Here is a 16643-nt window from a genome sequence, read left to right as displayed (position 1 = left end):
GCTCCCCATTCTCTTTGCAGCCAAGAAATCCTCACCCACAAGGAAGCTGCGCAGCAACCCAGCTGAGGGCCGACTCCCAGGTATGTAGAGGGGATGGCCGGCGTGGACACCGGAGTAGCCCGGCCCGGCCCCCATCCATCTCGCTTCCATCTCGCTTGCTCACTCGGGCGGGGCATCTCCCCCATAAATCAGGGGTGACGATAATGCTCTGACCTCTGGAGCCACTGAGAGGATGAGAGGAGTGATGGGAAGCGCCCCGTGCCCTGGCCCACAGTGGGGCCCACGGGGTTCAGGGCTCTGTTCTGCCATCATTATCTGTTCAGCGCCCGGCACCCAGGAGCCCTGCCCTTGGAGCCCTTGGAAGGGGAGCTGAGGACTCGCCTGGAGCAGTGCAGCCCAGAGCAGGGGGGAGGCCTCCACTTTGGAGGGAGGGCCTCCCCAGTAGGCAGGACTGGCCTGGCTGGGGAAGGGGCAGGGTGGGCGACAGGATGCCCTCTGCTGTCCAGCACCTGGACCACACCCCCTGAGTCGAGAAGTCCCTGCCCTGACCTCAGAGCTGGGGACAGACCTCCCTGGACTGCCCCAGAAGCCAAGGAAATAAGTGAGGCGACCAGCCAGCCCCAGGCTTCCTCTCAGAAAGAGACACCCAGAGCCGCTGGGGTGGGAGTGGGGTCATGGGGTCACGGAGACAAGAGGGGGCCTGGGGCTCCCCTCACCCAGCGTCTCCCTGCACTCCAGAAGCTCAGTGTTCAGGGTAGGGCTTTTCTCCAGAGGCCTGTGGGGGCTGAGCTTTGCATGAGGGTCATGAGCACATGGCAGACACATTTGCCCCAAACAGCAGGTCAACTCAGGGCCCAGGAAAAGGAGCCATCACCTTCTGGAGGCTGGGCATCCACCGCAGGGGCAGCGGGTGGGAACCTCGGCCAGACGTGCCCTCTGTCCTCCCTGGGCTGTCCGCCCTGGCATCCGGTGCCCGTTACCCCCACCATGGGGCCTCTGCAGATCTGGCAGCCACGTGCCACATGGGGCCTTCCTGCTCAGGGCCTGGCTGGCGCCCAGCAGGGCTGCTTGCGGGTGGCCAGGGTCTTCCCACACCTCTGGCCCCCAGCAGCATTCGCTCTCTTTTCCTTCTTCCTCCCCACCCCCAGCCCACCCCCACCCACTAAGCCCTTTCCTCAGTCTAGCAGGAGCTCATTTTCCCTCATCTCTCAAGGGACCATCAGAGCCAAGCCGCCACCCCTAAAAGGGAAGGCTGTGTGTCCACCACTTCTGCTCCAGCCTGCCACACCACCACAGGAGCTACAGAGCCCCCTGTCCCCCACTCACTCTGCCCTTTCCTTGCAGGCTCCAGTCGGGACCATGCGAGCAGGCTTCTCCAGGGCTCCTCGAGGGGCCAGGATGGCCGCCCAGCCCGCTTTCTGCGGCCCTCCTCGAACCACAGCATCCTCCTAGCGCCCAGGACGGAGGGGCCATGCCTGGGGAGCAGCCCCTCAGAGCGCCACCCCCAACCTTGACCGGAGACCTGCAGCCCTGCCTGGCGGCCAGTGGCACGGGGGGCCCCCTGCGGCCCCCCAGAGAGATCAGCGCCCTGGCCAACAGGACCACCAAGGCCATGGGCAGCAGGGCCCAGGCCATGGACGACCCCAAGACCCAGGCGCAGCAGGCTGGGAAAGGAGTGACCGAGGCTCCGCTCCCCAGAGCGCAGGCCCTGAGCAGCGTCCCCGGCAAGAGCAGCGGCCCCCAAACCCCAGCGGGCAGCAACCTCATGCAGGCTCGTGTCCGGCGGGCAGGCAGGGCAGCCAGCAGCCCCCAGCATCTCTACAGTCTGAGCATCACCAGCACAAGGCCCAAACCCGCCCTGGATGGGAAGACCCCTGAGGGCCTGCAGCCTGAGGCCCTCCGGCCCCTGGACACAGAAGCACCCCCAAGCCAAGGGACCAGAGCTGGTCTCAGGCCCGGCCATCCCAGGGCCGAGGCCTCCCCTGCCCCGGAGGAGCTCAGCTTCCAAAAGTGCTTCCAGGAGACCCCCTCCAGCTTTACCTCCACCAACTATACCTCACCGAGTGCCACCCCCGGGCCCCCGCCCCTCAGGGCCCCCCAGAGCAGGGGCACCAGCCCCTGTCGGCCGGCCTCCTACCTGGAATTCCAGGCCAGTGGGGCCGACGCCTGGCCTCCCCCAGCTGAGAACAGCTTCCCAGGTGCTAGTTTTGGGGTCCCCCCCACTGAGCCGGAGCCCTTTGCCAAAGGCGGCAGCCCCGGGGTGGCGGCCTTTCAGTACCCCTTCCCGGAGCTGCACGGGGCTGGCCGGAGACCCTGCCCAGAGGACACGACCGGGTCCAAGTACCCCGAACGGGCGCTGGTGCTCGCCTTCCACCAGCCTCGGGGAGCGTGGCTGGAGGCGGTGGGCACGGGCCCGGCCTACCCCCTGGCCGCCCGCCCAGCCCCCCCACCCCTGCCCTGCTACCCCAGCCGACCCGACAGCCTCGAGGCCCCCAGCGGCCTTGGCGGTGTGCTCCCTCCCCTTGGTGCTGCTCACCCGGCCTCCAGCCCCTTCTCGGAGAGCACAGCCACCTTCCGGGACAGTTTGCACGAGAGCATGACCAAAGTGCTCCCTGAGAGACCTCCTTCGGCCCATGAAGGGCTGGGGAGCCCCAGGGGGCCCCCAAACTCCCTGTCCCAGAGGCAGTTTTCTGGGCAGGCCTATGGAAGCCCTGGAGCCAGTGGGGTGGGCACCAGCCCAGGGCCTCGGGACACAGAGCTGGCCGCCTCAGGGCCCCCCACTGCCAGACTGCCCCCGCTGTGGGACCCTGCCCCAGCCCCTTACCCTCCACCTCCCCTGGGTCCCCCAGCCACCACGTTCTTTGAAGCCCAGCCCAGCCCAGGCCAGCGGCTCAGCCTGCCCCAGAGCCCCCCGCTACCCTGGTCCCAGGTGCTCCCGGCCGCCGGGCCCAGCCCCCACCGAATGGAGATGTTGAACCGGCCGCCTTTCCCCCCGGGGGCCTCCGAGTGGCAGGGGGGCAGCCAGGGAGCCCTGGGTGCTGTGGGCAAGACACCCGCGCCGGGTGAGAAGATGGCCGTCCTGAGAAACAGCCCGGGCCAGCATGGCAGTGGCTCCCCTGGCCTGTTTGCCTACAATGGGCTGAAGGACCCGGGAGCCCAGCCCCTGTTCTTTGGGGCAGCCCAGCCCCAGGCCTCACCCCGGGGACCCCCCGGCCTGCCCCCACCCAGGGTGGTGGGAGCCTCCCCCAGTGAGTCCCCCCTGCCCTCGCCAGCCACCCACACAGCCAGCAGCACCTGCTCATCACTCTCCCCACTGTCCAGCAGCCCGGCCAACCCCAGCTCAGACGAGAGCCAGGTACCCGGGCCACTCGCGCCCTCTGCCTTCTTCCACCCGGCCCCTCACTCCCAGGAAGCTAGCAGCCCCTTCCCGTCCCCCGAGCCCTCGCACAGCCTTCCCATCCACTACCAGCCAGAGCCAGCCAAGACCTTCCCTTTCCCCACAGAGGGGCTGGAGGAGACCCCGTTCCCCAGCTCGGGGCTCCAGGCGGGCAGTGCGGGCCTGGAGGGCTTCCCCCAGGGGCCGCCCCCCTACTCCGCCCACCACTTCCCCCTCAGCAGCGCCAGCCTGGACCAGCTGGATGTGCTGCTCACCTGCAGGCAGTGTGACCGGAACTACAGCAGCCTGGCTGCCTTCCTGGGCCACCGGCAGTTCTGCGGCCTGCTGCCAGCCAGGGCCCAGGACAGCCCCCAGCAGCCCCCGGGGCTCCCCGCGCCCCCCAGAGTGCCAGGCGGTAGGACCCCGAGCCCACTCAGCCACACCAGGACAGCTCCCTTCCTTCTGGGCGGAGACCTCCGGCCCGATGGCAGAGATGACCCTCTGAGGACGAGCTTCCTGCCCGGCACCACCGCCACCCCCTTCCCACTCCCCACAGGGGACCTGGACCTGGAGGATGCTGCCAAGCTGGACAGCCTCATCACAGAGGCACTCAATGGCCTGGAGTACCAGTCCGACAACCCCGAGATCGACAGCAGCTTCATTGACGTCTTCACCGACGAGGAGCCTTTGGGCCCCAAGGGCACCACTGCCGGGCAGCCCCCCAAGGCCAGGCTGGGGGCAACACCGGAGAACAAAGCCCCAGCCCCAGCCCCGCCCCCAGCAGTGGATATCCCGCTGGAGACCCAGCCCCGCCAGCCTGGGGATGGGGGCAACCCAGCGAGCCCCAGGCCCAAAACCCGCTCCCTGGGCCCAGCACCTGCAGAGAAAGATGGGGCCAGCCTGGCTGGCCAGCAGAGAAGAGGAAAGCGGTTCAAGTTGTTCCGGAAAGAACTGGACACGGTTAACACCACCAAAAGGCCTGGCAGGGGCTCCAGGGCCGCCCGCCTGAGGCCACGGAGGAAAGGCCGGGCCGAGACCTGCCCACGGGGTCTGAGAACCCAGGCCCCCAAGAGCCACACAGACCCCGGGGGCCAGGGCCCGCTGGTGGAGACCAGGAGCTCCCGGCGCCTCCGACTGGCCCCTGGCCAGGACTGCAGGCGGAGGCGGGCGCGGGGCGGCACCTGGAGCAAGGAGCTCATCCACAAGATCGTGCAGCAGAAGAACCGGGCAGGCGGGCACAGCCAGGCCCCAGGCGCCGCAGACGGTGGGCCCCCGCACTGCGACTGGGCCGCCTCCGAGTCGGAGGAGGAGGACGGACCACGGCCCCCCGGCTCCCGCTTCAGAGGCCGGCCCCGCCCCAGCAGCCGGCGATGGCGCCGGGGTGAGAAGAGGAAGGAAGTAGACTTGACCCCAGGCCCCAGAGAGGACGGGCAGCAGCAGAAACCCAGGAAGGTGGTGAAGCAGGAGGCTGCGAGGTCCAGGGGCTACCCAGGTCCCGAGGAGCCAGCCAGGCCTGGGCCAGGCCCCAGCCAGAGTCCCGGGGCCCAGGGCCCATCACACAGCCCAGAAGCTGGAGTCGACCTGGAGGAGAAAGGCCCCCAGCGTCTCCTACAGGATCTCACCTGCACCAAGACCCCAGAGGAGAGCCATCCACCTCCAGGCTTCCCTCAGGACACTGAGACTCCTAAAATCGCTGACGACCTTCTCCCTGAAGCCACGGAACTTCACAAGGAGGCTCCAGGCTCCTCTCCAGCTCCCTGCAGGGGAGGCGGCCCTTGTCCCCCAGCCTCAGAGCGACCACAGCTCCACAGGGAGGACACAGTGCTGCCCCTCTCAAGCTCACCCATATTGGGTGCACATCGGTGCTCGGAGCCAGTCACCTCCCAGGACGGAGAGGACCCACCTGCCTCTCCATCCGGAGAACCACTGGTGCCTGTCGCTAATGCTGTCCACATGGTCCACTCGGACCCCAGCACCCTCTTTGTGAAGACCCCTGGTCCTGGTGAGTCCATGGAGGCTCCAGCTGCCAGAAAAGGGCCTCAGCCCTACAGTAGTCCCCGCAGTGAGCTGTTCCTCGGACCCAAAGACCTGGCCGGCTGTTTCCACGGAGACCTGGGCTCCCAGTCCTCAGCCCCAGACAGCCCACTAGCTATTAGGTCATGCCTCTGCCAGGATGACCATGATGCCAGTTCCCCAGAGCCAAAGCCACCCAGGAGCCCACCCTACACAGGCATCACAGACCCAGGCAGAGGCCAATCGGCGCTGGCCTTGGAGCCCACACCGCTCCTCTCAGGGCTGCCCAGGGACAACTTCGACCCACCGACCTATGGCAGCCTCTCTGGGCACAGGGACACCCCCGTGCTGCGTGCGTGTGCTGCTCCTCCCCCGAGGAAACCCCAGCTAGACCCACCATACCCCTCATTTCTGCCTGAAAGGAGCTGGCCCCTGCTGGAGGATGTGTCCCCGGTGCCACCCAGCCATCCGGGCCTTTTTCCCGGCCTCTCGGGAGAAAAGACTCTCAGTCATCAGTGTCCCAGTGAAGGGCCCGTGGCTGCCAGCCTTGGCTCTCTGCCCGCCAGGGCTGTCGAATGTAGCACCGCCAGTATCGGTGACCTGTCTGAGGAGGAGCTGGAGATCAAACGGCTGGTCACGGAACTGGAGAGTCAGCTGCAGAGCAGAGGACCACAGCGGGGCCCGGGAGAGCCGTGCAGGGCCAGCACCACTGGTCCTGGGGAGCCGAGTCCACACGGAGAGGGGGTGGACAGCATGGGGGGCGCCCTGGCGAGCCCCCAGGAGAAGTGGCCCTCACCTTTGGCCCCAGGAGAAGCAGCCTTGGCCCCCAGCACCCACAAGGACGTGGTTCCTCGGGGTCCTTCCAGCCCCATGGGGGCCAGCCTCAGTTTCCAATCAGTGCAGAAAGCCCTGGAGACAAGGCTCCCCAGGGCCGAAGGGGGCCGAAGGGCCCACCAGGAAGTCTGCATACTGGACCCCATGTCAGATGCAGGGAGTTTAGCAAAGCACAGCCCAAGCCTGGAGCCTTCGCTTCCTAAGGGTAACGGGGCCCCCAGAACACAACATGGCCAAGGTCTCCCGCTGCTCCTTCCCTGCCCACTGAGAGGGGGGCTTTCCCCGGGACCCCGCAAGGCACCTGGGCCCTGTCAAGATCCTCTGGAGCTGGAGGCATTCAGCAGCCCCACTGCCCATCTAGCACCTGGCTTGGCATTTCAGGGTGCCGAGCTTCTGCCTCTGGGCGCCACCCCACCTTCTGCTACCATTCATAGCAGTGCCCCCAGGGAACACTCTGTGAGCAGCACAGGTGAGCCAGGAGGAACAGGGCTCCTGTCTGCTGTTGCAGCAGGCCCTGGCCCTGAGGGCAAGGAGGAGTTTGTGCCAGTGGGAGTCTCTCCAAGTTGTGCCTCTGCGCCCAACCCCAGCCCGGGCGGGAGGCTCCAGGACCCAGCCTCCAGCCCACTTCATCAGCTGCAGCTCCTGGTGGCCAGAGCGGCTAAGAGTGGAGATGATGCCTGGGGTTCAAGGGCAACCCCCACTGCTGACGCCCAGAGCCCTCTGCACAGCAACCCCTCAGATCTGGGAGGCGATGGCAAGAAAGGAGAGACAATGGCCCACAGCCCTGCCCAGGGCTCCCTGGGAGACATGCAAATGACCACTGTGGCCAGATGTCAGCTGGAGCCAGACGAAGATGGACATGCAGACACACACAGCCAGGCCGAGAAGCCCAGGGGCCAAGCCAAAGCTGGCCACCTGCAGCCAGGCGACCGAGGGAGGCCAGGGAGACCGGACAGCTGCACCACAGCCAGTGCTGACCCTGAAACCACACTGGCCGGGGCTGCAGACCCGCTGGGGGCACAGCTCCAGGGAAGCAGGGCGGCCATGGGCCTTTGCAATGAGGCACAGGCCACCCCAAGCCCCACCTCCTCTGAGGCAGATTCTTCAGTCCCAGCCTTGGTGGCAGCCCACACCCCAGACAGGCCCGGGGACTGGACTCTGGAGGCGGTGGCAGCTGGCCCAGGCCTTAGGAAGCATCTGCCGTTCACTGGGGAAAGCCCAGAGCCCCCCACCAGGGACCTGGCCAGCCGCACCCCCTTGTCCACCTCTGCAGCCCCCTCCGATCCCCACGGCCTCAAGCCCCTACACCAGGAAGGCCCTCCCACGGCACCTTCAGGGGAGCTCAGGGAGCTGCTCCCAACGTCTCCCTCCCACGGGGGCACTGCCAGCTCTCAGCTTCTGTTGGCCTCTTCTCCCACCTGGACACCTCCAGAAGGGGCTGAGAGTAGCCCAGCACCCACAGGCACTGCGGCATCCCTGGCAGTGTCCCCCTCTTTGAAGACAAGCCGCCATGGCCTCAAGGAAAGCCCAGCTCACCACCCTCTCCTAGGGGATGTCAGCCCCTTGGAAGACCCTCCCAAGGAGCTCAGCTTCGTCAGTATCATCAGCACTGCCCACGGAAGGGCCCGCCCTGGAGGTCATGTGTCAAAAACTCTAGAAGCTTCCAGAAAAGAGAGGCCAAGGGACTCCCCTGCCCGTGCCACCCCTCCCCACCCAATGACAGTCAGCATCCCGGGAGTGACTGTCAAGGCTGCTGCCCTGACCAGCATCCCCACCACAGGTGGCCTGGGGGCACTCAGAGGTCCCAGGGCTGAGTGGCCAGACCCCAGGGGAGTCCTGCCCATCACGCACCCAGATGGGGTGCCCACAGGCTCCTCCTCCAAACCCCTAGGCAACAGGGAAGGCCAGAGTGTCACCACTGTGCCCACTGACCCTTCCACACAGGGGGCCATGTGGCCAGATCCCCACACCTGCCAAGAAGGCAAGGCTCTGGCCAGCCTCCAAGGACAGGAGAGCCTGGAGACGCCTGGGGCCGGGACCCCTGCCATCACCAAGGCGTCTGAGGCTGGTGCCAGGGGTGTGCCGGTTACCTGTCCTCCCACAGAGCTCTGCCCAGGTAGCAAAATCAGCGACTCCAGACCTTACTCCCCCCAAAGTGCCCTCCACCAGAGACCCCAGGGGGATGCCCTCAGTCCCCAGGACCTCAGACAGAAGCCACGTGGCTTTAAAAAGAAGCCGGTGTTCACTGAGAATGGCCACTGGAGAGGCGGAGCCCCCACTGGGTGGCCAGTGACCTGCGAGGTCTGCTCAGCTTCCTTCCGCTCCAAGCCAGGCCTTAGCCGCCACCGAGCCAGGAAGCATGGGCTGCACAAGGGTGCTGCGTTCCAGCCAAGTCCAGCACCCCCACTTGCTCCCCAGACGTGCCACCGCCCCGGGAAGAAGAGTCGCAGAGCGCTGGGGAAGGAGGAACCTGGGTGCTTGGTGGGAGACCCCAGCCAGGCCGGAGAGCTGCCCCCTGTTTGTGGCTCTGAGGCTCCTGAGGATGCCCTGGGTCTCGAGACATCCAAGGGGCTCAGGCAGGGGTTCAGCCTTCTGGAAGCTCCAGGCCGTCCCCCGAGCTGGGAGCCACACATCCCAGATACAGTCAGGCAAGGGGTGGACGTGAGGCCTGCAGAGCCCAGGAAACAGGACCAGCTGGGGAGGGAAGAGCTCCGACCCAAACAGGCAGAGAAAGGCGGGGGCCAGAGGCGCCGCAGACCACCCACAGACTTCCCCAGCGAGTCAGAAGGGAAATCTAACAAGAAAGTGAGGAAGCCCAGAGCGAGAAGGTTCTGGGAGGAGAGCAATCCCCAGGTCCCTGCCAGTGTGACTCCAGACAGAAGCTGCTGGAGTCTATCCACCTCTGCTGCCAACTGCCGCCGCCTCTCACCCAAAACAGAGCAAGAGACCAAGGCCATGCAGTTGCCTCCTGCAGCCACGGACCCAGAGGAGACACCTGCACAGAAGCCACCTGGGGACTGGGTGGCCTGTCCAAGGATGGTGGAGGGAGCGCCTCCAGGGGAAGGGCCAAGGGAGCAGAAGGCAGCCCTGGCAAGAGGGTGTGGGGGACCCAGAGAGACCAGGAAATCTGGCATCTGTGAAGAGCCACTGAGGGTGACTGGGGCTAAGCCTGCAGGGGACAGCAGAGCAGCTGACAGCAGATCAGGGCACAGTGTCTGGGAGGGGCACGGGCCCCCCTGGGGCCCCCTGGGCCTCCCTGAGACTCGTGGTTCTGAAGCAGGTGGCACCATCAGCAGTCCTTGCTCCCAGGCCCCGCACAGCCCAGGAGATGGGGTCCCAGAGCAGGTGGGCACAGCTCCTAAACCTCCCAGCCCAGAGCACGGGGACCCTCTGAGCTTGTTGGATGATGAGGCCTCTTTCTCCCAGCTCTTCCCCTTAGGAAACCGCTTGGCTCGGAAGAAGAACCCCCGTGTCTATGGGAAGCGCTGTAAAAAGTCAAAGCCCCCACCCCGGGTGGAGCCCAGTGGCCAGGTAGGGGGCAGTGTCACTCTGTCCTCTGCCCGCCTGCCCACAGACCTCAGCGACTCTGGCTCGCTCTGCCTGTCCCACGAGGACCCATGGGGTGATGAGGCCACCGATCTGCCCGAGTCCTTCCTCCTGGAGGGCTTCCTCAACAGCAAGGTTCCAGGCATCGACCCTTGGGCCCCAGGCCCCAGCCTTTGGGCCCTGGAGCCCCACCTGGAGGCAAACCCCTGCTGCGCCGAGGACCACCCGTCGGAAAACATCCCCGAGCTACACATGGTCCCGGCAGCTTGGCGAGGCCTGGAGCTTCAGGCCCCCGCGGATGAGGTCACCTCTTCTCTAGGAGATGCTAGCCCTGAGCCCCCCAACCTGGAGCGAGAGCACTACGACTGCGGGGTGCCCAGGAGTGTCGCGGACCTGGAGACGCTTGGCACCAAACTGGAGATACAAGACCTGTGCTTCCTGGGACCCTGTGAAAACCCTGTGGGTCTCCCCAGCACCAGCTTCTTGGATGTCAAGGCCACTGCTGGTTCCCAGGGCCCACGGAGCAGGACAGAGAAGGCGGATGGGGCAAGAAGGGCCGCAGGCGAAGGCCAGCATGCCAAGGCCAGGAGAGCGTCCTACAAGTGCAGGGTGTGCTTCCAGCGCTTCCATGGCCTGGGCGAGCTGGACCTGCACAAGCTGGCCCACAGCCCCTCCCCGCCCCCCACCTGCTACATGTGCGTGGAGCGCAGGTTCGGCTCCCGGGAGCTGCTCCGGGAGCATCTGCTGGAGAAGCACGTGCAGAGCAAGGCGGGGCTGTGGGCCTGCGGCATGTGCCTGCGGGAGGTGTCCGACGTCTGGATGTACAATGAGCACCTGCGGGAACACGCCGTGCGTTTCGCCCGCAAGGGGCAGGCGCGGCGGTCGCTGGGGGACCTGCCCGCATGCTGGGAGGGCGACGGCGTGGTCACGCACTTCCTGAGCGGCATCGCGGGCCAGGCCTCCAGATCCCACCGGGGCAAGCGCTCCACCGCCGGCAAGGCAGGCGGGGGCTGCGCAGAGGCGTCGGGGCCGGACGCGGGAGCCGGGAAGGAGTTTCCGAGGGAGCGGCCGAGGCCCCAGGCCCGCAGCCGCGGCTGCGACGCGGTCGGCGCCTCGGCGCAGGGCAGCCCGTCTGCCTGTGCACGCCCTGCCCCGGCCGGCGGCTCGTCCCCCGAAGCCCGTCCCCACGGCGAGCCCCCGCTCCCGGCCGTCCCGGTGCACCAGGACTGCAAGGACCCGGCCCGCGACTGCCACCACTGCGGGAAGCGGTTCCCCAAGCCCTTCAAACTGCAGCGCCACCTGGCGGTGCACAGCCCGCAGCGCGTCTACCTGTGCCCGCAGTGCCCGCGCGTCTACCCGGAGCACCAGGAGCTGCGCGCGCACCTGGGCGGCGAGCACGGGCTGAGCGGGGAGCTGGAGCTGGTGCACACGCCGCTGTACGCCTGCGAACTCTGCGCCAATGTCACGCACATCAGCAAGCGATCTTTCGTCTGCAGCTCCTGCAACTACACCTTCGCCAAAAAGGAGCAGTTCGACCGGCACATGGACAAACACAGGAGGAAGGGGCAGCAGCCCTTCACGTTCCGCGGCGTGAGGAGGCCCGGCGTCCCCGGGCGGAAGGCTTCGGCCCGAGAGGGCACGCTGCCTAGCAAACGGCGCAGGGTGGCCGCGCCCAGCAGCCCCGCCAGGTCCAGCACGGACGGGCCTCTGTCCCAGGGCAGCAGCCCCACCCTGAGTGAGGGGTTCCTCCCAGCCCTGCTCCAGCCCTGCCCAGAGGCAGCTCCCAGTACCACCGACGGGCAGCCCGGGACCCCAGAGAGGCCCATAGACCCTCTAGGCCACCAGGAGCTCCTGCCCCCATCCTTGTCTCCTTTCCCAGCGGCCTCAGCTGGTGGCAAAGATGGCCACAAGCCGGACCAGGCCCTGCAGAGCTCCGAGGATGAGGCCTCCCCAGGCAGCCCTGAGCACCTCCTCCAGCAGGCTTTCCCGCTGGGAGGCTCTCTGCCCCGGCTGGGGGCCGCAGACCAAGAGGTAGAGGAAAAGAGGGCAGCTGGCCAGTTCTCAGGGAAACACAAGACCCCAAGTGCTCCTGGCAGATGTGCCCCTGACCATCACCCAGAAGCCCCCTCTGTGCTCTGGAAGGAGAAGCAGGTGTCCACGTGTCATTCAGTACCTGCAGGGGCAACAGGGGGCCCTTCCCACAGAGGCAGTGCCGCCAAGCCTAGGAGCTGCAGGAGTTTATCAAAGGACAGGTCAAGCTCATCCACCCCCAACAAAGCACCCAAGATCCCAGGACAACTGAAGAAGGTGATAGCCAGCCCTGTGCCCGGAGAACTCCCCCATGGCACTGAGGAGAGGCTGAAGCCCACTGCCCTCAAAGCCAAGCCAGGCTCCCAGGGTGCTGGAGGCCCCCGGCAGGGCACCAAGGCAGTGGGTGGCAGCCAGCCCCAGCCAGCCAGTGGGCGGCTCCAAAGCGAGACAGCCACCACCCCAGCCAAACCCGACTGCCCAGGCCAGGGCCCCGGCCCAGACAAGGCCCTCCCTCGAGCCCTAGCCAAAGGCTACCCCAAGGGGCCAAGGGAAGCTGGTGGCCAGGGGCTGCGAGGGAGCCTGGGTCCCAGGGAGGACGCAGACAGCAGTGAGAAGAAGAGAAAAGGCCGGACCCCGGAGCCAGCCAGGAGCGAAGGTGCGGGGAGCCTGGGCAAAGGCCCCTTGGCCCCCGACAAACCCCCCCGGGCCCCCCGGAAGCAGGCAACTCCCAGCCGCGTGGTCCCCACCAAGCCCAAGCCCAAGCCCAAGCCCAGTAGCCAGAACAGCTCAATGCTCCCTCAGTCCTCAGAGGTGCAGAAGCGGGAGCCCAGCCATGCCCATGGGGACCTCAGATGCAGCAAGGAGGGGCTGAGCAAGGCCCTCCCCCAGACAAGACCTCTACACAGGCCCCCCAGGAAGTGTGGGGCTCTCCACAGTGCGGAACCCCCAAACCCCCGGGCCTGCCGCACAGCCGAGTCCCAGAGCCACCTCCTCAGCCAGCTGTTCGGTCAGAGACTAACCAGTTTCAAGATCCCTTTGAAAAAGGACTCTTCTGAGTAATTTATAGGAGCCAGCAAGTGCCTGGGAGTGGGACTGGGGACAAACTCGCAAATGCGAGACCCTGGTCATTTTTGAGGAGCTCCAGTCGTCTGAGAGTTTGCCTGGTTGCCACATCTTAATCCATCTGATGTACCATGAAAATGCTCAGACTTTAGTGTTAGAGCTGCAACTCTGATGTCTTGAGCAGTGCCTGGGGTGGCCAGCAATCCCTTTCTAGCTGGTAGGTGAGGGTGAGGGCTGGGCCAGCTGCAGCCTCTTTGAGGCCATGCAGCTGTTTATCCAGTACCAAGAAGTTAAGGAGAGAGTGGCTCATCCCCCAAGCCCCATGTGCCCGACAGTTAAGGCCCAGTAGGCCACAGAACCCCTTGCTTTGAAGGTTTCCACAGGGCCCCCCAACCCTTGTCATCTAACAGGAAGTAAGTTGAGGCAGCTACCAGTCAGATGGTGGCAGCCTCCATCTTAGTGTCGTTGCTGCTGTTGCTGGAATTCCAAAGCGACCCTAGAAATCAGATGGGGGCCAAAGAGCCATCTCTGAGCTGCCCAGCCCCACAGAGCATAACAGGCCTCTGACCACAGGGTTGTGCCGGCCACTGTCCGTGCTGCTGACCGAAAAACTGGTCTCTAGTGCACCTTGACCCCTCCGTCTCCACCCCCACCACCTCCATCCCAGCCTCCGCAGTTGCCCTCTCTAGAGCCTGCCTCCTACACGGAGCTCTCTGCTGCAAGTATGACCAATTTTACTCTGAAGTTTCTGGTGCTATTTTCATGTAATGTGAATACAGGCTTCCTTGATTTGTTTTACCTGGGGGATGGGGTCGGACCAAGAGGTGCTAGGGGTCATGCAGGCTGCCCAAGGCACTAGCAGCCCAAGAAGCTCTGACTGGCTCCCAGCAGCCTGCGCGTGGCTCCAGCCCCGCAATCAGGACAGAGCAGCCAGATGGGACCCTCAAGGCCGGCTCATGCACTGACCCGACCCAGGGGCCGGCACGCATGTCCTTGTTACAGTATCGTGTCTTCACGGGGGCAGGAGGTGAGGAGAGGCAACCTTCTGTCCTTAGGTGTCTCTGAGGTTTGTGGTTTGTTTTGTTCTGTTTCTTCGTTTTAACCTTAGGTACAGTGTGTATGTCAAAAGTTCTAATTTTGATATTTCGAAAGAGACCAAATCAAGCCCAAACTGCCTTTTTTTGTAGAAGGTGTGTGTGCCACTCAGAGTGCCTCTTTAGTGCTGATGAATAAACCCGGGGGGCTCTGAGGTTGTACTGTAAAAACCATAGCAATCCATGCTGTCAAATATATGCCCACTGTTGTCACAGGGCGCCTCCGCCGTGGCCTCTGTCCTCCCGCCAGCCCCACCCCGCTGCCCCGCCGAGCCACCACCCTCGTCCTGCCCCGGGGTCACCTGGCCCTGCACAGCCTACTAGCAGTGCAGCGGTCCCCCAGGCCCCAGACCTGTAACACGGCGAAGACAACCCCTCAGGGCTGTGGGCCCCTCTGGGTTAGGGAACCAGAGGGCAGCAGAGACAGCAGGGACCACCAGACCCAGAGACCGTCCCCCACTACAGGCTCTGACCCCTAGGGACCCTGAGTCCTGAAGATGCCTCCAGAGACCCCTGTGTCGAGGACAAGCACTTGGAGGGCAGCAGATCCCTGTCTGGCCCCTGACAGCTGCCTGGGCTTGGTGAGGGCAGAGTAGGGGGGCGTCTCTCAGAGCAGGCCCCCAACCACACCTGCTGGACAGTGTGAGGGGAGCCACGCCATCCACAGGGAGACGGGTCCTGCACATGGCACAGGGACCACCTTGCCCACAGCCCCACCCACCCTACCACTCCCCTCGTCCCACCAGGCCCTGGCCCCGCACTTCCATCCACCAGGGACACCCTGCTCAGGTCCTTGCCCTCAGTCTCAGGCCCTCCCATCAATGCCCCCTGCCCAGCAGGCTGCCTACCTCCATCTGGCACACACCTACTGTGGGCTGCAGAACAAGCCAGCAGCTGACGAGGGGTGCCAGCTGGGGGTTGGGGTTGCAGTGGTTGGAGTCAGTGGGCTCAGAGCCGCACTTGAGAAACACCATCCAAGGACTTGGTGGTGGACACCTTGTGGGGTCGGCCAAGTCTGCAGCACTGGGTGCCCCTGCCCAGCTCGCCATGCCTCAGCCAGCCTCGGGCCAGCCTCTACGTCCCTGGAAACACGGGGCATCCAGGCCCTGCCACAGGCTGTGATTGGCGGAGGAGGGGGTGAGCCTCGTGTCCTGCACGATCACGTGTCCATGGGTGCGGAGGCTCACGACATCGGGGACCCCTCAGCTCTAGTCTTGGAGGTGGGACATGAGTGAACCAGCCCTCCTGGGTCCTGAGCCCACGGGGCTGCGAGCCCCAGTGTGTGGACAGTGGCAGCCTGGCCAGCAGGTGGCAGCATTCACCAGCTGAGCGGGGCCGGGGCAGCTCAGGCACCGCAGGCACACATCACAGGTATGCGCGGGGCACCCTCGTCCTCACCAACGGGCTCAGAGACACACTCACAACACACACGGGGACACTGTCCCCAGGCCTCACACACACCACCACATACACAACCACAGACAGCCACACATACAACCACACACCCACCACCACACACAACTATATACGAGCACCCGCACACACAGCCACACACATACAACCACAGACAGCCATGCAACCATACATACAACCACAGACAGCCCCACACACAACCACAGACACAACCACACACACCACACATACAACCACACACACAACCATAGACAGCCACACATACAACCACACAGACAGCCACATACACACAACCATACACAAACACCCACACACACAACCACACACCTGACTGATTCTGGGCACATCTGTGGGAACCGGCCCAAGCGAGGGGTCCAGGGTGGGTGTCCCGAAGGGCCCCGTGTGGGCTGTGGGAGCAGGCCAGATGGGATGGGAGAGGGTTTGGTGGGCACAGACCCTGTGCAGGGGCCGCGGCTCCCTGAGGACCTGAGGAGGCGGAGCCTGGCCCCCACATGCCCACTGTCCTCGGGCAGAGCCCTTCTGCCTGGGCCCCAAGGGCCTGGCTCGCCCCTTCTAGGAAGCCAGAGTGCCCCTCACCCCGAGACTACCGGATCCCCCAGAGCTGCCAGGCAGGGGGCAAGGAACAGGGGAGCCTGAGGGTCAGCAGCAAGGTCACGTGAAAGCTGTATCTGACAACTGCACTCCACCAGGTTCCGAAGCCTGACCCCAGTGACCCCTTGGCCCCACAAGTCTGGACACGGGGCTGGAGAGAAGATGGTGCCTGGGACCAGGTGAGGAGGGGCAGGTGGCGGGGACAGGCAGGGGAGCACGCGGGTGTCTGCCCGGGCACGGGGGACAGGGCTGCAGGAGGGAAAGAGCCGGCGGTTGAGCAGGCAGCGGTCCCCATCCCCGGGCCCCGTCCCCAGACCCCGTGAAGGGGGAGGTTTGCCTGGGCAGCCAGAGGGCACATCCACCGGGAATGGCTGGAGAATGTCTTTAGGATGGGCTTGCCTAGGCTTCGGGGCCACAGATGGCTCAGAGAACCCAGCCTCCCAGGGAGAGGATGTAGAAGGCCACGCTTACACAGGCAGAACCGGCACGTCCGGGGTCCCACAGAGAGGGCCACCAGGGATGGGCCGGGTCCACGTCACCGGGATCCCTCCACGCACCGCCGTGGGGGGACAGGACCTGGAGGCTGTGGGTCCTGTCCGTGTCATCTGAAAATGTTCCACGGTGGGCTCTGGTCTTGAGCCTGAGGCTGCACCCCGCGAGAC

General features: G+C 65.4%; 1 protein-coding gene across 1 annotated transcript in view; it reads left to right on the top strand.

Moving 5' to 3' along the window:
- ZNF469 (zinc finger protein 469) overlaps nucleotides 1-14726 on the top strand; it is a 46728-nt gene extending 32002 nt beyond the window's left edge. Inside the window, exons 2-3 of the mRNA XM_055412974.2 lie at nucleotides 21-80; nucleotides 1345-14726. Of these exons, the coding sequence (XP_055268949.2) occupies nucleotides 1472-12859 (11388 nt within the window). The 5' untranslated portion in view covers nucleotides 21-80; nucleotides 1345-1471 and the 3' untranslated portion in view covers nucleotides 12860-14726. The remainder of the gene's footprint in view (nucleotides 1-20; nucleotides 81-1344) is intronic.
- Nucleotides 14727-16643: the final 1917 nt, after the last annotated feature.

The sequence above is a fragment of the Moschus berezovskii genome, chromosome 22 (genome assembly GCF_049115385.1).
Source record: "Moschus berezovskii isolate FMDL1 chromosome 22, NW_MosBer_1.0, whole genome shotgun sequence".
NCBI lineage: Eukaryota > Metazoa > Chordata > Mammalia > Artiodactyla > Moschidae > Moschus > Moschus berezovskii.
Note: the sequence above shows the minus strand (reverse complement) of the source record. Positions and strands in the feature narration are given on the sequence as shown.